Source organism: Salvelinus namaycush, chromosome 16 (genome assembly GCF_016432855.1).
Source record: "Salvelinus namaycush isolate Seneca chromosome 16, SaNama_1.0, whole genome shotgun sequence".
In the NCBI taxonomy this organism is placed as follows: domain Eukaryota; kingdom Metazoa; phylum Chordata; class Actinopteri; order Salmoniformes; family Salmonidae; genus Salvelinus; species Salvelinus namaycush.
The window spans coordinates 19,162,686-19,185,512 of NC_052322.1; the positions used below are offsets into that span (position 1 = coordinate 19,162,686).

Below are 22,827 nucleotides of genomic sequence, written 5' to 3' on the forward strand. Positions count from 1 at the left end.
CAATGACCCATAAACAATTAATGGACATGCACCTGTGGAACGGTCGTTAAGACACTAACGGCTCACAGACGGTAGGCAATTAAGGTCACAGTTATGAAAACTTAGGACACTAAAGAGGCCTTTATACTGACTCTGGAAAAACACCAAAAGAAAGATGCCCATGGTCCCTGCTCATCTGTGTGAATGTGCCTTAGGCATGCTGCAAGGAGGCATGAGGACTGCAGATGTGGCCAAGGCAAAAAATTGCCATGTCCGTACTGTGAGACGCCTAAGACAGCGCTACAGGGAGACAGGATGGACAGCTGATCATCCTCGCAGTGGCAGACCACGTGTAACAACACCTGCACAGGATTGGTACATCCGAACATCACACCTGCGGGACAGGTACAGGATGGCAACAACTGCCCGAGTTATACCAGGAACGCACAATCCCTCCATCAGTGCTCAGACTGTCTGCAATAGGCTGAGAGAGGCTGGACTGAGGGCTTGTAGGCCTGTTGTAAGGCATGTCCTCACCAGACATCAACAATGTCGCCTATGGGCACAAACCCACCATCGCTGGACCAGACAGGACTGGCAAAAAGTGCTCTTCACTGACAAGTCGCGGTTTTGTCTCACCAGGGGTGATGGTCGGATTTGCATTTATCGTCGAAGGAACGAGCGTTACACCGAGGCCTGTACTCTGGAGCGGGATCGATGTGGAGGGTCCGTCATGGGCTGGGGTGGTGTGTCACAGCATCATCGGACTGAGCTTGTTGTCATTGCAGGCAATCTCAACGCTGTGCGTTACAGGGAAGACATCCTCCTCCCTCATGTGGTACCCTTCCTGCAGGCTCATCCTGACATGACCCTCCAGCATGACAATGCCACCAGCCATACTGCTCGTTCTGTGTGTGATTTCCTGCTGTCTTCTGCCATGGCCAGCGAAGAGCCGGGATCTCAATCCCATTGAGCACGTCTGGGACCTGTTGGATCGGAGGGTGAGGGCTAGGGCCATTCCTTCCAGAAATGTCCGGGAACTTGCAGGTGCCTTGGTGGAAGAGTGGGGTAACATCTCACAGCAAATCTGGTTCAGTCCATGAGGATGAGATGCACTGCAGTACTTAATGCAGCTTGTGGCCACACCAGATACTGACTTTTGATTTTGACCCCCCCCTTTGTTCAGGGACACATTATTCCATTTCTGTTTGTCACATGTCTGTGGGACTTGTTCAGTTTATGTCTGTTGTTGAATCTAGTTATGTTCATACAAATATTTACACGTTAAGTTTGCTGAAAATAAACGCAGTTGACAGTGAGAGGACGTTTCTTTTCTTGCTAAGTGTGTGTGTGTGTGTGTGTAAATATATGGTCATTGAAAGTCTAGAATTTTCGAGGATGTATTAAGCTATGAAATATTTAGAATTGCAATGCATAAAGCTTGTGGTAATATACCCACAAGTCGTAATTAATGCAGATTTTATTTGAAATGATTATGCACTCATTAGTGCTTCTGTATGTAAGCAGGAAACCCTTTGCCCCAATGTCCTAAGGCCAAACCACATTTCATTGTTTTAAAAGCAGACCTTAAATGTCCTTTTTAAATAAGCTTTTAGTTTTAATATATTGAGTGACCGTTTGGATTGAAAACAAATTGTTTACTTCTCTCTCAATGCAAGGCCTCAGTTTGTCTTATTGAATATATCTAATTGGATGTTAGCCATATCTTAAATCCTGAGAATGTTAAAAAATATTTCAATAAACCATCGTGACATGATGTGGTGTGGTTATTATCGAATGAATAGGTAACCATTTGATTATTCGTTTCTTTATTAGTTAGGCCTAAGAAATATCAAGGTATTGTGTTGTGGTCTCACAAACTCTGTTTAGGTTACCAAATATATGCATGATCACAGGGGGGCGCCACCTGCTCCGTTTCAGCGGTCGGTTCTGTGTGGGCCTCATTGGCAGGGCCCTATGACTTTATACCTACGTTGATGGGCTACATTCACAGATGGATTATTAAAAGCTATTTATACAATGGGTGGTTTGGAATTCCCATTGTTCGACTATATCTGCCCATGATATACTAGACAGCATACACATGGCCAGTACATTCATAAAAAGTGCCGTCGTTTGTGGTTACCTAGCAACGCACTACTACAACTTTTACAGATCCACTGTGTCTCATCTGCACAGTGCAATTTATAAACTTGACCTCCACTGTAAAACGTATCTAGACGTTATCTCCGATATTTGCAACATTGTAGCAATATTAAAATTCGTTCTCCACTGTGGCCCATAATAATGAACGAGTCGGGACGAGACAGTCGAAACCATGAAAACAGGTCAAACGAAACGAAATGCAGCTAGTTTGCGGACTTTCCAGCTTCAGCCTGAATTCATTGTGTTAGCTGTATAGTTGGATAGCTAGCAAGGCAGAAGAGCCTCCATAGCAACCACTTTTGTTTGCCATAGCAACCTGCAAAGTTCTGGAACTATCAAACAGTGGTTAGGTAGTTTTGCTTTACATGACAGGCAATACGAATTTAACTAACGATCAGAGAACGCCTAAAATTGCACTTGACAGACAGTTTTTTAGCATCACGTTTTGTTGAAAAATTGATGGTTTGGTAAATAATCTTGCTTTTTAATGCTGGTGACGCTTTGTATAAAAGCAATAATACACTCAAGTACACGTGTTATGACATTTGTGTCATGGCTGTGGTGGTTAGCCAACCTGCTTTGCCTCATGGCTATGCCACATCACAGCCATGATAAAACAAATATGAAGCACATGACCTCATGTATTGTTTACAGTTTTTTACAATCACTTACACACTAAAAGTGGTACTTGAGGCATACTCAGTGAAACCATTAACTCATGTACCTAATCTTCAGACCAAGTCTGCAAAACTGCAAACACATTATCAGCTTTACAGTCAGTTTGTAATTGTAAAACACACTTTTTGCAAAACACTAAACACAATTATCTACATTAGACACATCATTCAAAACTAACAGGTCTTGTGTTTTGTTTGGAAAACACTGCCATCCAAAATGCCACAATCTTTTACCGATTTCCTACTCCCAGCGCTCACGTGTGAAAACACTTAGTGCTAATTTCTTCACTTAGAATCAGAGCTTGAGTACTGTAAATAGGCTTCAGGTTGGCTTTCTTGGTTTGGACAACAATGGAGGCCAATTTTGGAGAGAGAGAGGAGTGAGCGTAAGAGGGGGACGAGGACAATGAGGAGGCATGCCAGGGCTGGATACGCCACTCCATAAACTACTTCCCCCGCTGTTTAGCCAGAGAGAACACCGCTTGTGACGTTGATGAGGTGCTGTATCCAGGCCCAAATAGGAGACAGGATGCACCCTAATAGTTTTTTACTTTATAGTAACAAGCCTATTTGTTTTTATATTCTACTGTATTTGTTTAGTCTGTTACTGTTCATCCCGAAATCTGGATGTAAATACAATGTTTTTCTTTCTCAATACATTTCCCCCCCTTGTACTTCTGTTTTATAGTGTAAATATATACTGAATATTCATACATACTGTATATATTTGTGCATATACATGTACGTGTGAGTGCTATGACAAACTGCCGTGGACTCCACTGAACATGCAAAAGACAAGATAGTAGTGTTTTACATTTGTCACATCTGTGTGTTGGCATGTATAAGAGTTAGTCATTTGATGGTTTGTGTGTAGATTTTTGATGCAGAAACACAATTTTGAGAAGAGTTAAAATAGTTTTGAATTACGTGTTTGGTTTTGCAAGAGATGTGTGATGTTTTGCATATGTGTGTTTTGGGGTTTTGTGTGTAGTCTAGTGAAAAGGAGCCATAGTTTCAGAAATTATGTGTAAGTAATTGTCAAAAACTGTAATGCTATGCGTCTTGCATTAGAACACAATAGTAATTACTACTTATGTAGGCCTAGGTAATGATAGCCCAGCCTTCGACCAAGTTTGTTCCCAACTAATCTGATAACTTTATAATTTAAACAGCTGTAGCCCATTTTAAACCGATACTGTTTTCATTTTTAGAATCGCAGGCCTTCTTGTTTAGATTTAAGAGAATGCAGGCTATATAGGCAATGTATTTTTCTCAGGCATGTGAGACTTTTGCACACTGCACAAATTGCTAATTTCTTGACCCATTGGTTTTTGCAAACGTGCACAAAGTTCCGATCGCCAAAGAAAAGAAAACACAACCATCCAATTGTGTCGTGTGCTTCACAGTAGGGACCGCCTTCTGTGTACTCGCAGCCTTCCCAATTTTTGAAGTTGTACAATGTGTATGCTGCCTGGACAGAAGCATCAGTGTGTTGGCTGCGATAGAGGAGCTATTGTGGACATTTTATTGTTTCTTTGCTTTTTTTTGTTGTTGATCACAGCGCACATAATATGAAGAATATGACACTTCGAAGGCTTAAAAAAGTTAACTCCTGTGATCCAGCTAGTGGACTTTCGAGCCAGGACGATATTTACTTTCCGTCCTCCAAGTCAGACAGTTGTAAAACTATGGATTTACCAACTAATTCCTCGGAGGTGTATAATTACAAGACTTTGGCTTACTCTGGTGGAACGTTGCCAAGGAACTACAGAAAGGTATGTATCCTGTGTTAGTGATGGTAACTTTGTTACATTGTAACTTGCTCCTTTAATGTTCGGAACTAGGAAACTCGGACATTTCCGACTTGCTAATGCGTTGAACGTGGCACGTGATTAACTACAAATAGTTAGTTAAAAATGTCCTAGTTCCGATTTGTACAGGAACGTGGCAGAAGTTGTCGACTAAAGATATCAATGAAAGCAGAAGCGTAGTGCCTATAGGTGGCACGTGCCCAGTTTGATTTGTCCTGTTTAAAACATATTTTGTTTCTCTGTAATACTACTAGCCTTGCACCTAGCAATTTTATGAAGTTGGCTTTAGCTAGCCCAGAAAGCTTCCCAACCTCAACTAGGTACACTCTTAGGGAGAAAACGGTGCTATTTAGAACCTGAATATGTTATTGTCCTCATAGGACAACCCATTTTTGGTTCCATGTAGAACCCTTTTCACAGAAGGTTCTAAATGGAACCCAAAAGGGTTCTCTTATGGGGACAGCCGAAGAACCCTTATGGAACCCATTTTTGTAAGAGTGAACTAAGAAGCCATGTCAGTCTATCAATCCAGTTAGAGTAGCTAGCTTGTCTAACTGTCTTAGCTGGCAGACTTTAGAAAGGCAAGCAATAACTAAATGTTCTGAATAAGACTCTCATTCCTTTCAATCTTTACCCAGATTTTTGCAGCATATTTGGTTTCTTTAAAAAAATAACCACCAGTCAGTAAACCATATATTGTTTTACATAGAATTAAGTAAGAGTTATGATTATGGCTCTAGATTGCAGGAAAAAGCAGTTTCGTGTGTTTAAAAAAATATATATCTAAATTCACCACCCAGCCATCCTGCATGATGCCCTGAATGAAAGCACATGGCAGTGTCACTTTTAGCAACAGCCCAGCTTGGATATGCTCAATATTTGAAGTCTGATGTAAAGTTTGTTCATTTCTCATGGCTTCTCACTAGCACATATATTGCGCACATAAAATGATGTCTGGTGTTAATTATAAGTCTGACGGCATTCATTTTGTTAGAGAGACAGAAGCTGTTTTTCAATCTCAAGGCCATCAGACTGTTAAACAGCCATCACTAACATTGAGTGGCTGCTGCCAACATACTGACTCAACTATAGCCACTTTAATAATGGAAAAATTGATGTAATAAATATCACTAGCAACTTTAAACAATGCCACTTTATATAATGTTTACATAACCTACATTACTCATCTCATATGTATGTACTGTACTCTATAGCATATACTGCATCTTGCCTATGCTGTTCGGCCATCACCCATTCATATATTTTTATGTACATATTCTTATTCATTCCTTTACACTTGTGTATAAGGTAGTTGTTGTGAAATTGTTAGATTACTTGTTAGATATTACTGCATGGTCGGAACTAGAAGCACAAGCATTTCGCTACACTCACATTAACATCTGCTAACCATGTGTATGTGACAAATAACATTTGATTTAGAAACAGCAGTGTGAATATTTGTATGACCCTTTATTGTCTGAGCCCAATATGGGGGGCCTGTTGCTGTTTTACGCACAAAGCATTGTTTCCTGTTTCGATATAGGCTTTGTATAAGAGTTGGCACACTCACTCAAGCAAGAACATAAATGGTGTTCACTTGTCACGTACCAAGGCTTCCCACTTTCCTGACCACTCACACATGATGGTTCATGAGTGCCACACTCCCTCTTGATTCAGTGCAATCCAACCATTTCATAATATCTTTGCCTTTTTGGAGCACAACAGATTATGCCTTGTGATCAAATTAGCTTTGCATCAAATTAGTATTTCTAAGCATGCAGATAGAATGCACTCAGGTGGAACATGGCCTTACAGGGAACAGTGGTGGCTTTACCAGTGAATTAACATGGCCCAGCATCATAATCTGGGAATTTACTGTGATGTAGACTGGCAAAATAGATTTTTGGGGGGGAAAGCTGAAGCAGTTTTGTTTGACACAACAACATTGGCTGTCCTAGTTCTATAGATGTACTGTATTAGGAGGCCAGCCAGAGTTATACACAGGCCCCCTACCTATGTCTCTCACCATCATCTGGAGCCTGGGGCCACAACAGGGGAATGTGCAGGGCATCCAGCTCCTGCTCTGCACCTACCACCCCCAGGAGTCTCTCTCTCTCTCTCTGTGTATTTGGGAATAAATGAAGTCATTGAGAGGGGCCTTCTGGGAGTGTTGGAAAATAAAGGAAGCAAAAAATAATAATTATGCCAAAAGAGGCAGACATAAAAATGCCTTTTCATTGGGTCAACACTTAGGATCATTGAGGTAGAACAGAGGTGAATTGATTGTAGTGTAGGCTAAATACAGTACGTTATGTAGTATAAGAGAGACTTGTAGTTTACACTAAGTAAAGTGGAGGTTGGGTCCCAATTTGGCTTGGGTTTTCCCTCAATGCAGTGATTGTGGCAAGAGGACCAAAGACTCAAGTCCACACACACATCTGGTTTGTCTACAGTCTGAGTATAACCTGTACAAATAGGGAGATATTTTAGATTGTTATTGAAAAAAACAAAAACACACACAGTTTGGTGTATCAGCAGTCTGGGCATCACAAGACAGTGGACAGCGTAGAGCTAAATATAGGCTAAACTGGGAGCAGACAGAACCAGAAATGCGTGTCTATCTGTAATTGTTTCTTACACGTGTTTTGGCTCAGTAGCTTAAAAACACACACTATACACACATGACATGCCTCAGGAGGACCTGATGGACAAGAAGATTGAGGTGTGTACTGAACCTGGCCTACATACGTAGTTGGGAAATCCCCTTGTGTGGTTTCTGTTCTAACCCCCAAAAAAACGTTTTTGCTTGTTATATTTAATGTCTTATGTTTTCAATTCACAGAGTGGTGGGCTGCAGAAGTGGAAGCCTCTCACACAAACACCAGAGCCACAGAGGTAAGCCCAACAGTCATCTCACCCCTTCCATCAGTTTCAGGACACATCTGTGTATCTGTCACTTTTTCACTCTTACTTTGAAAGAAGCACGTCATACACAGACTGTCAGAACATACCCAATCAGCCTTACTAAACCCTTTCATTCACAACAGACCCAAATGATGTGTTCACTCAATTACAGTAGGCTGCTTTGAGTCATTTGAGTATTTCAGAGGCCTCTGGGTTTGATTCTTGGGAAATTTGAATGTAGTGAGTTACAGAAAGGCAGCAGTACAGTAACCTTTTGTATTTGTGGTTATTACTATTTGACATTCTAATGTATTATGCATTTTTTATCTAATCTATGGATGCTGTTATGATGTTAAGTGGACATTGCAGTACACACTGCCCAGTTAGACCGTTGGACATTTTTACTTTTGGTATGAAGCAAGGAGGCCTTTGGAAACAAAAGAGTGCTTGTCATGTTTTGGCAACAGCAATATCTTGTCATGCAATTTAGATAAGAACATGCAAGAGTTTTATTTGTCATTTTACTGTAGCTGTACTGTAGTTATTTTCTTAGTAGTGTACTTTGTGGATGATTTATAATGCAATTTTTAATTATTAATTCTGTAAGATATCAAATTTTCTTTGTCACATGCGTCGAATACAACCGGTGTAAATTTCAACGTGAAATGCTTACTTACGAGCCCTTTCCCAACAATGCAGAATTAAAAAGTATAAACAATTTTCTAAATAAAATAGGAAATAGTAACAATATAAAAACAATAACTAGGCTGTATACAAGGAGTACCAGTACTGAGTCAATGTGCAGAGGTACGATGTAGTTCAGGTAATTGAGGCAATATGTACATGTAGGTAGGGGTAAAAATGCTTAGGCAATCAGGATATATATAATAAACAGAGTAGCAGCAGAATATGTGAAAGTGTGTGGCGTCAGTGTGTGTTGGAGTGTCAATGTAGTATGTGTGAGTGTGTGTGGGTAGTGGGAGTCCAGTGAGTGTGCTTAGAGCCAGTGCAAGAGAATCAGGTTCAATGCAAATAGTCCTCTTCAACAGTCTTAAGACTTGTCGTCTAGTCCATCCAAGTCCTCCTGAGGCATGTCGTGTGTGTGTGTATTTTTATCATCACTTCCTAAAAGAAACAACTTTTTCACTATTTCATTCAGGTTTTTTTTTGCTTCAATCTTTTTGCCATTTTAGAGTTCTGTTTAACCATGATTGTATTACACAGCTAGCTATCATGATGTTCATCATCCATGTATTTTATGCAGAGAAAAAAATCCAAGAGCGTCTGTCAAGGGAATTCCACGTGAAACGAAAAGGAGAGCGTGGTTGATAAAGTCAATCAAAAACCTCAGTTTTAATACAAGTTGCTACAGGGAAACACCTCCAACACATAAGCAGAGCGCATGTCTCCCAAGCCTTCTCTGAGCAGGCCCTTGTATCCTAACTACATATGTTCTGTAAACGCATAACACAAGGTAGTGAATCAGACAGCCTCCCAGAATATAATAATAACCAGTGTCCTTGGAACTGGTGCCTTTAGACTGGCGTGAACACTATCAGCAGTCCATAACATTCAAGTCTAGTGACCATCAACCTTGCACAAATAAAATCATGTGTATTACAGAAAGGAAAACTATAATACATTGTGTTAATCACTGAACTGATAATTCACTTTATTCATCTTAAATGTCCCATTACAGCAGATAAGATATTATCTGGAGTGAATATCTATGGAGAGATCGTTGGAAAGCACTCCATTGCACTCTGGCTATTTCATTATAAAGCTATTTCAGTGAGGATGAGGAACCCATGTGTTTTATGCACCAGGTGGTGATGTCACTCACCAGTCACAATTGGGTCATGGCTCAATACTGTATATCAAGCAGTCATATCCCAAAAATATTCAATACTGGATATCAAGTAATCATATCCCCGTATATTCAATACTGTATATCAAGCAGTCATATCCCAAAAATATTCAATACTGGATATCAAGTAATCAATCTCCATATATTCAATACTGTATATCAACTAATCATATCCACGTTTTTCATTTTAGGAAAGTTGTTGTCCTGGTGAAGAAGGAGGAGGAGACCTTTGGCTTTGAGATCCAGGTAAGCGGATTATAGAGGTGGGGGTTATTTGTTGATTTTTGAGTGTCCTTCTCCCTCACATTCACATTACCTCCGATGAGATTGATTCCTCCAACCATGTGGATGATTTCCCGATAAATCCCATAAGATTTAGATTGGAGTGTGTATGTGTTGAACGGTCATCAGCATATCGATCAGATAAACTACATGACCAAAAGTATGTGGACGCCTGCTCATCAAACATCTCATTCCAAAATCATGGGCATTAATATGGAGTTGCCCCCCGCCCTCCCTGTTAGCTGCTACAATAGCCTCCACTCTTCTGGGAAGGCTTTCCATTAGATGTTGGTACATTGCAGCTACTCTTCCTGGGCCCACACAGAACATGAAACATGACATAATACAGAGCATTAATTGACAACAGCTCAAGGACAGAACTATATAAAAAAATTACAGAAGGCACACGTAGCCTACATATCAATACGTACACACAAACTATGTAGGTTTTTTAAACAGAGTTCCATGCAATAATGGCTCTATAATACTGTACACTTTCTTGAATTTGTTCTGGATTTGGGGACTGTGAAAAGACGTCTGGTGGGGTGTGTGTGTGTGTGTGTCAGAGCTTTGTGTAAGTTGACTATGCAAACAATTTGGGATTTTCAACACTGTTCCTTATAAAAAGAAGTCATGCAGTGTCTCTTCTCAACTCTTAACCAAGAGAGACTGGCATGCATAGTATTTATATCAGCCCTCTGACTATAATGAAGAGCAAGACGTGCCGCTCTGTTCTGTGCCAGCTGCAGCTTAACTAGGTCTTTCCATGCAGCTCTCGACCACATGACTGGACAGTAATCAAGATAAGACAAAACTAGATCCTGCAGGACTTGCTTTTTGGAGTGCGGTGTCAAAAAATCAGAGCATCTCTTTATTACAGACAGATCTCTCCCCATCTTACCAAACATTGAATCTAAATTATATGTTTTGACCATGGAAGTTTACAATCTTAGGTAACGCCAAGTAATTTAGTCTTCTCAACTTGTTCAACAGCCATACCATTACCAGATTCAGCTGATGTCTAGAACTTAGGGAATGATTTGTACCAAATACAATGCTCTTAGTTTTATAGATGTTTAGGACCAGTTTATTGCTGGCCACCCATTCCAAAACAGACTCCAACTCTTTAAGGGTTTCAGTGACTTCATTAGCTGTGGTTGCTGACGCGTATATGGTTGAATCATCAGCATACATGAACACACATGCTTTGTTTAATGCCAGTGTCAGGTCATCGGTAAAAATAGAAAAGAGTAGAGGGCCTAGAGAGCTACCCTGCGGTACACACTTTACATGTTTGTCATTAGAGAAGCTTCCATTAAAGAAAACCCTTTGAGTTCTATTAGATAGATAGCTCTGAATTCACAATATGGCAAGGTTGAAATCCATAAAACATACATTTTATGATTATGGTCAAAATAATATCAAAGGCTGCACTGAAATCTAACAGTACAGCTCCCACAATCTTATTATCAATTTCTTCCAACCAATCATCAGTAATTTGTGTGAGTGCGGTACATGTTTAGTGCCATTTTCTATAAACATGCTGAAAGTCTTTTGTTAATTTGTTTACAGAGAAATAGCATTGTATTTGGTCAAACACAATTTTTTCCAACAGTTTGCTAAGAGCTGGCAGCAAGTTTATAGGGCTGCTGTTAGAACCAGTAAAGGCTGCTTTACCACTCCAGGCCTGAGGACAAAGACTTTCCTCTAGGCTCAGATTAAAAATATGACAGATAGGAGTGGCTATAGAGTCAGCTACCATCCTCAGTAGCTTTCCATCTAAGTTGTCAATGCAAGGAGGTTTGTCATTATTGATCGATAACAATTTTAAAAAAATCCACATCTTTTACAAAATTTGAACTTGCAATGCTATTCTTTCATTATTCGTTTTTTTTATGCATGAATACGATGGCTCACTGTTCGTTGTTTGCATTATCTACCTAAGTTTGCCCACTTTGCCAATGATGTAATCAATAAAATAATTGGCAACATCAAATGGTTTTGTGATGAATAAGCCATCTGATTCGATTAAAGATGGAGTTGAATTTCTTTCTGCCCATAATTTCATTTAAAGTACTTCGTGTTTTTCCATCATTCTTCATATCATTGAGCTTGGCTTCATAATACAGTTTCTTCTTGTTGAGGTTAGTCACATAATTTCTCAATTTGCAGTAAGTCAGCCAGTCAGATGTTCAGCCAGACTTATTAGCCGCTCCTTTTGCCCCATCTATTTCAACCATACAGTTTTTAAATTCCTCATCAATCCATGGAGCCTTAACAGTTCTAATAGTCAGTTTCTTAACAAGCTAGGCTAGTTGGCATCAGCAACTGATGCCAACTGCATCCAAACTAAAAAGTTAACTAGCTACTAAGAAACTTTCCAATACACTTTCAAAACAACAAACTTTTCCACAACAACCAACCGAGCTCTCCCTCGTTCCACGTTCAACAGAAAGTGCTTCCACTCAGCCACAAGGGCATTAGAGGTCGGGCACTGATGTTGGCCGATTAGGCCTGGCTCGCAGTCGGTGTTCCAATTCATCCCAAAGGTGTTGGGTGGGGTTGAAATCAGGGCTTTGTGTAGGCCAGTCAAGTTTTTCCTCACCGATCTCGACAAACCATTTCTGTATAGACCTCGCTTTGTGCACGGGGGCATTGTCATGCTGAAAAGGGAAAGGGCCTTCCCCAAACTGTTGCCACGAAGTCGGAAGCACAAAATCGTCTAGACTCATTGTATGCTGTAGTGTTAAGATTTACCTTCACTGGAACTAAGGGGCCTGGCCCAAACCATGAAAAACAGCCCCAGACCATTATTCCTTCTCCACCAAACTTTACAGTTGGCACTATACATTCGGGCAGGTATCGTTCTCTTGTCATCCGCCAAACACAGATTTGTCAGTTGGACTGCCAGATGGTGAAGCGTGATTCATCACTCCAGAGAACGCGTTTCTACTGCTCCAGAGTCAAATGCCGGTGAGCTTTACACCATTCCAGCCGACGCTTGGCATTGCGCATGGTGATCTTAGGCTTGTGTGCGGCTACTCGGCCATGGAAACCCATTTCATGTGCTGACGTTGCTGCCAGAGGCAGTTTGGAACTTGCTAGGGAGTGTTGCAGCCGAAGGTAGAAGATTTTTACCCGCTTCAGCACTCGGCGGTCCCATTCTATGAGCTTGTGTGGCCTACCACTCCGTGACTGAGCCATTGTTGCTTCTAGACATTTTCACTTCCCAATAGCATCACTTATAGTTGACCAGGGCAGAAATTTGACGAACTGACTTGTTGGAAAGGTTGCGTCTTATGACGGTGCCATTTTGAACGTCACTGAGCTCTTCAGTACGGGCCATTCTACTGCCAATGTTTGTCTATGGAGATTCCATGGCTGTGTGCTTGATTTTCAACACCTGTCAGCAATGGGTATGGCTGAAATAGCCTAAATCAATTAATTTTTGTTATTTATTTCAAGGGGTGTCCACATACTTTAATGTATATGTAGTGTACTTTTAAGAAATGTATCCCTGAACCTCATTCTTTCTCAATATAAGGGTCTGATGTATCCCATCCCATGACTGGAGACAAGGAGGCAGTTTTCTCTCGGGTCTATGTTCAAAGCGGCATGGTTTTGTAAAATCTTCTCTCACACTCCTTCCTGCGTGTCGTGTCAGACCTACTATATTCCAATCCCTCGAGCACTGTAAACCCTCCGACTTCTGCACACAGGCCCCCTTTATCTTTCAGAGCTCCCTCCTCTCTGTCCCTGCAGCGACTCCTAACAATGCACCACTTGTTGTCAGCCTCACCTCTAAAGAGAAGATGCCGGCCAATTTAAGGGCTGTGAAAATCCGGCTAAAGTAAGGGCCATGAAAATCATCATTAACAAAGTACTGCTCTAAGTTCACAACACTGCCTTGTTTTGCTTATAATTATTCCAGGTAGATGGTTAAATTTAGGGTTTGGATGGAGGTCCCTCCTTTCCTGCCAAGCCCTGTTCTTCAGGAAGTGAGGTCAAAGCCCAGAGATGGTAGAGATGGATGGCATTAGGATCCTGTGCTTTTTCCATCACGTCGCTGGACTTTACCAGTTCTAAGAGTGCTAAGAGGATAATGTCAGTATCAACTATGTACTGTAAATGCATAGTTGGATTGGGATTTGCATGTTCTGTTTCTGTGGAAGGCCTCGGTCTGGGAAGGAAGGAAGCCTGCGTTGAGAGATACGGAGAAGGCAACTGTACAGACATGTCAAAACAAGGGAGAATGCTCACAGATTATTTCACGTAGATGAGCATCACACTTGAGTTTGTCTAGTTTTCCTTTCTGTTTGTACAATGCCTTCGGGAAGAATTCAGACTCCTTGACCTTTCCACATTTTGTTATGTTACAGCTTTATTCTAAAATGGATAAAGTAACCCCCCCCCCCATCAATCTACGCTCAATACCCCATAATGACAAAGCAAAAACCGTTTTTTAGAAATGTTTGCAAAAAAAATGGATATCACATTTACATAAGTATTCAGAACCTTTACTCAGTACTTTGTTGAGGGCCATTTTGCAGCGATTAGAGCTTTGAGTCTTCTTGGGTATGACGCTACAAGCTTGGCACACCTGTATTTGTGGAGTTTCTCCCATTGTTCTCTGTTTCCTCTCAAGCTCTGTCAGGTTGGATGGGGAGCGTCGCTGCACAGCTATTTTCAGGTCTCTCCAGAGACGTTCGATCAGGTTCAAGTCCGAGCACTGGCTGGGACACTCAAGGACATTCAGAGACTTGTCGCAAAGCTACTCCTGAGTTGTCTTGGCTGTGTGCTTAGGGTTGTTGTCCTGTTGAAAGGTTAACCTTTGCCCCAGTCTGAGGTCCTGAGCACTCTGGAGCATGTTTTCATCAAGGATCTCTCTCTACTTTGCTCAATTCATCTCCCAGTCCCTGCTGCTGAAAAACATCCTCACAGCTTGATGCTGCCACCACCATGCTTCACCGTAGGGATGGTGCCAGGTTTCCTCCAGATTTGACACTTGGCATTCAGGTCAGAGTTAAATCTTGATTTCATCAGACCAGAGAATCTTGTTTCTCATGGTCTGAGAGTCCTTTAGGTGCCTTTTGGCAAACTCCAAGCAGGCTGTCATGTGCCTTTTACTGATGTGTGTCTTCCGTCTGGCCACTCTACCATAAAGGCCTGATTGGTGAAGTGCTGCAGAAATGGTTGTCCTTCTGGAAGGTTCTCCCATCTCCACAGAGGAACTCTAGAGCTCTGTCAAAGTTACTATCTGGTTCTTGTCACCTCCCTGATCCAAGGCCCTTGTCACCCGATTGCTCAGTTTGGCCGGGCGGCCAGCTCTAGAATGAGTCTTGGTGCTTCCAAACTTCTCATTTAAGAATGATGGAGGCCACTGTGTTCTTGGGGACCTTCAATGCTGCAGACATTTTTTGGTACCATTCCCCAGATCTGTGCCTCGACACAATCATGTCTCTGAGCCCTACGGACAATTTCTTCGACCTCATGGCTTGTTTTTTGCTCTGACATGCACTCTCAACTGTGGGACCTTATATAGACAGCTGTGTACCTTTTACAAATAATGTCCAATCAATTGAATGTACCACAGGTGAACTCTAATCAAGTTGTAGAAACATCAAGGATGATCAATGGAAACAGAATGCACCTGAGCTCAATTTCGAGTCTCAAAGCAAAGGGTCTGAATACTTGTGTAAATAAGATTTCTGTTTTTTAAATCTAAAAACCTGTTTTCGCTTTGTCATTATGGGGTATTGTGTGTAGATTTGATGAGAATGTTTTTATTGAATCCATTTTAGAATAAGGCTGTAACTTAACAAAATGTGGGAAAAAGTCAAGGGGTCTGAATATTTTCCGAATGCTGGTTTTACACCTGAGTAGGTGGCATTTGACATGATTTACTGACTATGGAATTGGCCATTATTTTGTCTGTCACTTAATGTCTCAACAGACAAGCATGTCAAGGGAACCTGAGTTCAAACATCACCTCAGAATAACGCTGTCGGACGGCAGTTGAATTACGCGATTCTTTTGACAAGACAACTTAGGGGAAGTCTGGCTGTGGTTGTTTGTCACATTTGCCTTCGAAATAGAAACTGTCATGTGTGAATCAAGGATGGAAGATCGTCAACAAGATGTGTGGAAAATGTTTGCGTGTCAATTACACTGTTGGTTTACCTTTTATTTTTCTGAAGTGTGATGACACAGAATAGAATGTTTTTTAATGTCACTGGTAAATCATAAGGAAATATGTCTGATTGTTCTAACCAAATGTGTTGATAAAGGTCCTGGCTCATAAAGAGACTGCTTTTAATATCCTTTTTATGGCAGATGTTGATAGAGAGCTGTATTAGTTTAGACTAACCACGCAAGGGAAATGTAAGCTTATTTTTTTTGCATATAAATTGACATGTCTTCCTTCTGCCTATCTGTTTCGAAGTTGTCTGTCTTGCAGTTTCGTCAGCCAGTGTTATCTAATCTGCTGTGTAGCACAGGGTTTGTCTGACGGTCCTCACCAGAGTCAGGCCTTCAGATGCAGACTACAATCTCAGGAGCACATAGTTTAATATCACAAATATTCAACAATACTGTTGGAGAGGTGCTAGGCTTCCCTGTACCATGAACTATCTTCAAAGTTTCAAATGCCTTTCTGTCTGTTACACAGCAAAGCCTAGAGCTTGAGGTATAGACCTTTTGGCTTTTGTGAAGGGAAATGACCAATGATTTTGAACATGACGAAAGAACATATCCATGCCCTGCATCTAATTGTTCCTAAGAATACATTTATTTGAATGAAAAGCTGTCAACCAAAAATTCTAACTCTAACTCATTATTCCACCTTCTTCCAGACATATGGGCTGCACCACCAGGACCAGAACTCTGTGGAGATGTGCACATTTGTGTGCAAGGTTCATGACGACAGCCCCGCTCAACAAGCCGGACTCAAAGTCGGTAAGTGAAACTGAAAAACCCTGTTCAATAGGGATCTTTTTTTTTTTTACAGTATTTAACAGCATTCGACACATACAGTACATGACCTGCCTTTACTGAATATAGACCTCAGGCGAAGAAGGGAGGACAGGTGTTTTTGATAGGAACCCGCCCCTTTCTTGTTTGCCAGCCAGGAGGCTAGTAGTCTCTAAGTAAACGCAAGCACAAATGCGTTAGGGAAGTACAAATATTAGTGTGCCTACTCATTTTCCAGTCAACAAACACTAAAGGGAGAGATTCATTTAACAAACATCATATGCGTCAACTCGTCTCCTTTGCCGCCTTGCTGGATACAATACCTCTGTCAAACACATTCAGTAACTCGGCCATGTCTATTTTAATAATGTTTTTTGTGTGTATTTCAAAAATAGCATTCTTGAATAGACATGCTCTATTTTTTTCTAGTCTGAATCATCATACCATCCATTTGATCAGAAACAATAGGGGAAGTGAACAAAGAAATTGTATATTCTCACATTTAATTTCTCGAAACCTTATACCACAGTACACGTGTCTGTTAATCTCAGAGAGAAGGCTCGCTAGAGGCAGGGCTACATTCTCCCCTTCACACTACACATCACATCAGACATGCAAGTGTCAGTTTCACTTCCTACATTCCCTACATGCCTTGTTTATTGTTCCCTCCCTGTGTTTTTCTCTAAACTGAACCATTAGGACTTTATCAGTTGTGGCTGCTTTGTGTGATGTGCTGTTGTCTGTGCCCAATAATGTTTGTACCATGTTTTGTGCTGCTACCATGTTGTATTGCTACCATGTTGTGCTGTCATGTGTTTCTGCCTTGCTATGTTGTTGTCTTAGGTCTCCTTATGTAGTGTTGTCTCGTTCTGATGGGTGTTTTGTCCTATATTTATATTGTATTTATTTTTAGTCCCCGCATGAGGCCTTTTGCCTTTTGGTAGGCCGTCATTGTAAATAAGAATTTGTTTTTAACTGACTTGCCTGGATAAATCTTTAAAAAATCATCTCACTGGGGAGAAAAGTGTGTGGTTCACCAGAGGGGAAAAGGCATTGTTTCAGCCTGCAACTACAACCAGGCCGAGTCAGAACCATCTAAAATCATTTTTTTTTTTTAAATGAATAGACTTGCCATAGTTTGACAATAACAGATGGAGTAACACAAATCCTTGATCAATATTTTTCAATATTGATCAATATTTTTTCAGGCTGTCTTATCAGGAAAAGTGGGTAACCACAGCACGTGTGCCAAGTTGCCAGCCATGACCACACAGCCAGGGTTTAGACTAGAGCGCCTGTATCACACATGGGCTCCAGGAGCACCAGCCAACCAAGTACTTCTTATTGCTCTACAAACCACAGACGCTAGTGGGATCAAACTAGTCTCAGTAGAACCACAGCTGTGATAAAGCCACACTGGAATTAACTGGATCCGTTGCCGTTTTGTTAACCTGCATGTTGTTTTGTGCACAGGGGACACCATCACTAGCGTGAACGAGACCACTGTGGATGGATTTCAACACAAGGAGATTGTTCAGCTAATCAGGGCCTCTGGGAACTCCATTAAGTAAGCAGATCAGATCTCAATGGTAAAGGGAACTGGAAAGGGGATTGGGGACTGGTTGTGGATGGTAACAGAACTTAAATGCTCCACTTTTTGTATAGGCCCTAGTCAAATCGGTTCTTTATAAATAGTTTGTCGACGCTTTCTAATGTCGTTTTCGTACTGATACATCTTGAGTCTTTTTTCTTGCGCAGTGTTGCAGTACAAAATCACACAGAATCGATCATGTAGTCTAGCTGTTGACTGAGAATGGGAATACTCATTCATGGCTGACTCTGTAAATCTAGTCTAGTGGCTCCTGAAATGATATTCTGGAGAAAGGTAATATCTTTCAAGTGATTACCATACAATGAATGTGACATGGACGTACTCTAAACCGTGCTGTTCATGTTTGCACACCAAAGTTGCCTAGAAGCAAGCCGATTACTGTTTATAATATGCAGAATGAACTCGCGCCGTGTTACATTGGAACCACACTCTCACTCTCTTTGTCTGCTTGTAAAAGATAAAAGGCCTATTAGAATCGAGACCCATTTTTATAAACTTAGAAGGCAACTGATTAAGCAGTGTAGTTAACCACATGAGAGGCCCAGCTCATGCCTCTTGTCTAACTATAGACTTCATCAAATGATTCTCACCTCTAGTAAACATATAGGCCTACTGAACCATTAACAGAGAGCTTGTATCAGCCCAGTAAAAACAACAAACCCCCTCAGATGTGCACCTGTTGCTACAGTCGAGTGGGTGTCTTGAAACGTGATACCATCCTGAAGCTTTCCCCCCTACTTGTAAACTGTTGAGCCGAGACTCTAGCATGTTAGGTCTCCTATATAAGGGCCTTTACATGGCTACTTCTGAAGTTCCTCTCTATTCTTAACCGGGCCCAGAGTATGCTATGAATCCTTACTCTTCTTTTGTGTGGCTCTCTGGCCTTCCTGTCTGACTTAACATTACTCTGTCTTTACTATAGGCTGGAAACAGTGTACAGCGACTCCATTCGAAAAGCAGAACTGGAGGCAAGGCTTCAGTATCTAAAGGTGAATCTCTCTCTCTCCCCTCTTCCCCTATGTAGCAAACCTCTGGTTCTGCTTGCTTCAACAGTTCAACAGAAATTGAGTATCCAGTGTGGTGTGTGACAATGACAATAGGAGTTGACTATAGAGCACAAACAGATCTGGGACCAGGCTAGTGTGTGACTGGGATCAGTCTGACAGTGTAGTTAAAAGCCTATAGCCAGCAGACAGAAAAAGCAGCTCTCACCATGCAGCATGCTAGATTTAGACCAATCCCTTTCCCACCTGTTTTTACCTCTGCTCCCACCTGTTTCATAACTAGCGGCTGCAATGCTCTCCAGCATGCTTACAGAAGGCTGTGAGAGCACAGTGAATGAAAGTAGACACGTAGTTTTACAAGCTTACGTTACACTTGACTGGTTAAAAGGACCTTTTTAGTGTCCGAAGACAAGTGACTTTTCTCAAGATGACGGGCTGCTGTCTCCAAGCTCATCCATCAGGCTCACAGTTGGAAATCACACAAAATGTCACCTTTTTGACTGCTTTCTAATATTGCTGTATTTTCTTTTATCAGCAAACCCTACATGAGAAATGGGATGAATACAGATCTTTGATGATGCAAGAGCAGAGGCTGGTTCATGGTAAGTCATTCGTTTATGTTGATATATAGGATCTCAGGTAAATTTAATTTGATGTCAATTCAAGATGTGTAACACTCTTTCCCTGTGTCCTCTAGGCATAGTGATGAGTGATGCTGCTATCTATGAGTCCCTGGAGTCTGCGGGGGTGTATGGTAGTCTGGGCGCACCGAGCCCGGCCGCCCTGCGTGCCCTCCGCTGCACCGGCAGCACCAGCAGCAGCGCCAGCCACCTGAGTGTCACCACAGAGGAGGAACCACTCTACCAGACCTGTCTGTACCAGGGGCAGGGCGACCGCCTCAACGACGCCAACGGTGACCTCACCAGAACCACCAGCAGCACAGAGAAAGACCAGCAGGAACAGGAGAAGCCATCCCAGGGTAAGCAGAGAATGATCCGTCCCGCCAGCGAGCTCTTCACCTCGGCCAAGACCCACCTGACCCGCAGCGCCAGTACACGCAGCTACCTGAGGGGCTCCAACAACAACTCTTCGTCAGCACCAGGGGAGAAAGTGCAATCGGGAGGGTTCAGCTCGCTACAGAGGAAACCCAAACAGAAGAGCTTCCGCCGACGGCTCCTCAAGTTCATCCCTGGACTGAACAGAGCCATGGAGGAGGAGGAGAGCCATCTCTGAGGACTAAACAGACTGAACAGAGCCATGGAGGAGGAGGAGAGCCATCTCTGAGGACTAAACAGACTGAACAGAGCCATGGAGGAGGAGGAGAGCCATCTCTGAGGACTAAACAGACTGAACAGAGCCATGGAGGAGGAGGAGAGCCATCTCTGAGGACTAAACAGACTGAACAGAGCCATGGAGGAGGAGGAGAGCCATCTCTGAGGACTAAACAGACTGAACACCGAAAGAACTGGAGACTCTTTCTGACCCAAAGACTTAACATTGCCTCTGACTCTCTAAAATTAACAAACAACAACCAAAGATTTCAAATAGTGCCAAATCTATCCAGTCATACTTTTGTACTTGTTAATGTTACATTTGGTCCAGTAGAACTAATGGTTCTTTGAGTTTTGAAGCACACTCAATTTTCAGGAGAGGATTTCACATCTGTACATACTGTACCTTGGTTACTGGTTTTATATTTCATAAGTTATTTATTTATTTGACTGGTAAGACCTATGTACAGAATTATTATTATTATTTTTTTGTCATCATGACAGTTGAAAACAAATGCCTCATTACATGAGACTTTTTATAAGAGACACATTTGTTTACTGCCTTTTTGTACCAGATTGATCCTGTGTTCTTTGCCAAAAATATCTCAAAATAAATGTGGCATTTTGATTAGCCTGGCTTGTTTGTTTTTTTATCTAGTATGTATGAAGACTTTGTTTCCTGCAGTACATTGACTGTCTATTCCACAGCTGATCTAAGAAGTTGTAGCTGACCCAGCACGTTAACATAATACACCATTTATAAGCAAAAACACCAGATGTTTCACTCTAGACTGTGAAGCAGTCACACAATAACAGTGAAAAGATATATTATTCTGAGATACTTGTAATATCTATCCCCTTCATGTGCTTTCATAACCCTTTTGGCCCTTTAAAAAATGTTATGGCCTCAAGGGTGGGGATGAGGGAGGAGGGTTTTGGTGGTTGAACATTCTTCCGATTCTCAAGCTGTGATTGTCGGAGAGGCATAATCCAGAAAGGAGACCGTTTGTATTTGGTCTGACAGTCGTTTAGTTGTCGGGAGAACACTGTGGAATGTGCTGAGAAAAGAATGGCCCAACATTCCAAAACCCGGCTGCCCTCCTTTTCAATTCTTGCAGACAAATGGTGAGCGCTCTTGGTTCCATGCTCACTACATTCCCATGGTTTGTTGAATGCTCAGATGGTCAGGCCGAGGGGGTTAAAGGGGGGGGGGGGGTCACAGTTGCCCTAAGAGGTCACGATGGTTCCTCTCTCCTTTTGCGCCCTAATCCCTTTGTCCTCTGCTCAGTCATTTACAATTGCGTGAAAAGGGGCTGTGGACACTGATGGCATTTAGACATGTTTCAGACATTCAGAGCCAGGACCACTTAAATCCCTGGCCCTTTTGGTGTTTTAAGCAGAGGAGGAGGAAGGGGTGAATGAATGGAAAGCTGATGTGAGAGGGATTATTATGCAAGTTTGTGGCTTGTGGCCCTAAAAATGTTAGAGAACGAATGGGCCCTTTCTTTCACTACAGTCTGACTGCATAACGAGCAGGGAATTGGACAGGACGATGACGACCCAAACAGAATGAATGTGTGAATGGGGCATTTACAAAAAAGCTGCCAAAACAAAGCATGCGGTTGGTGCTGGGCAATTAACACAGTGGGAGGTGAGACTAGGGGGCTGCTCTGCCCCCCATTGTTAATACACTGCTGTTTATTTAAGCCAGAGTGCTGTATTTGTTGTGTGTGTACAAGGGGATGGATGTCCAGGGTGTACTGTTAGGACATGAACCATGAGAAGTGGACATGTCTGCTGATTCAAAGCTGTGAGTTAAAATACCTTTTAGGCTAGCTATGACCCCACCAGTTTGAGGGATGGGTGTCATATGTGACAATAACAGGACCAATAACAGGTCTTCAAAAAATATATACCCACAAAACAATCTTCCATGGATGAGTTTGCTGAAAGAGTAAACCTGTGAGAACGTAATCAATCTTTTTATTTTAAGTAACACTTTGTTTTCTCATATGAAGGCTTTAGACCTGTTCACCAGGAGCGGAGATCTCTTTTCACCCATATATACCTCTCCAAAACAGCTGACTCACTGTTGCGCTGACATCTGGCGATTCAAGTTTCCATTCTATAATCCTACTAGGGTGTCTTGGAACAACAGCGGTCATTTTGTCAACTGGTGTATAAACTCTTATCTAGTCAAATGTGGATTATTACTGTAAAGCTGTTTAGTGTCTGTACTGCATCCATACTGAACAAGCCTTGAATAGAGAGAGCAAAGGTTACAA

The 22,827-nt window shown here is 41.8% G+C and overlaps 1 protein-coding gene across 2 annotated transcripts; it reads left to right on the top strand.

Moving 5' to 3' along the window:
- The first annotated feature begins 4,273 nt into the window (after nt 1–4,273).
- Nucleotides 4,274–21,173, top strand: LOC120061116 (general receptor for phosphoinositides 1-associated scaffold protein-like). Of its 2 annotated transcripts, XM_039010672.1 has the most exons (9): nt 4,394–4,597; nt 7,476–7,528; nt 9,596–9,650; nt 16,538–16,640; nt 18,129–18,222; nt 19,190–19,256; nt 19,807–19,873; nt 19,969–20,483; nt 20,535–21,173. In XM_039010672.1, the coding sequence occupies exons 1-9, from the start codon at nt 4,394–4,396 to the stop codon at nt 20,553–20,555; spliced, it is 1,179 nt and encodes a 392-aa protein (XP_038866600.1). In that variant the 3' UTR covers nt 20,556–21,173. The 2 variants fall into 2 exon arrangements, with proteins under 2 accessions (XP_038866599.1, XP_038866600.1); XM_039010671.1 differs by having other exon boundaries at nt 4,274–4,597; nt 19,969–21,173.
- Nucleotides 21,174–22,827: the final 1,654 nt, after the last annotated feature.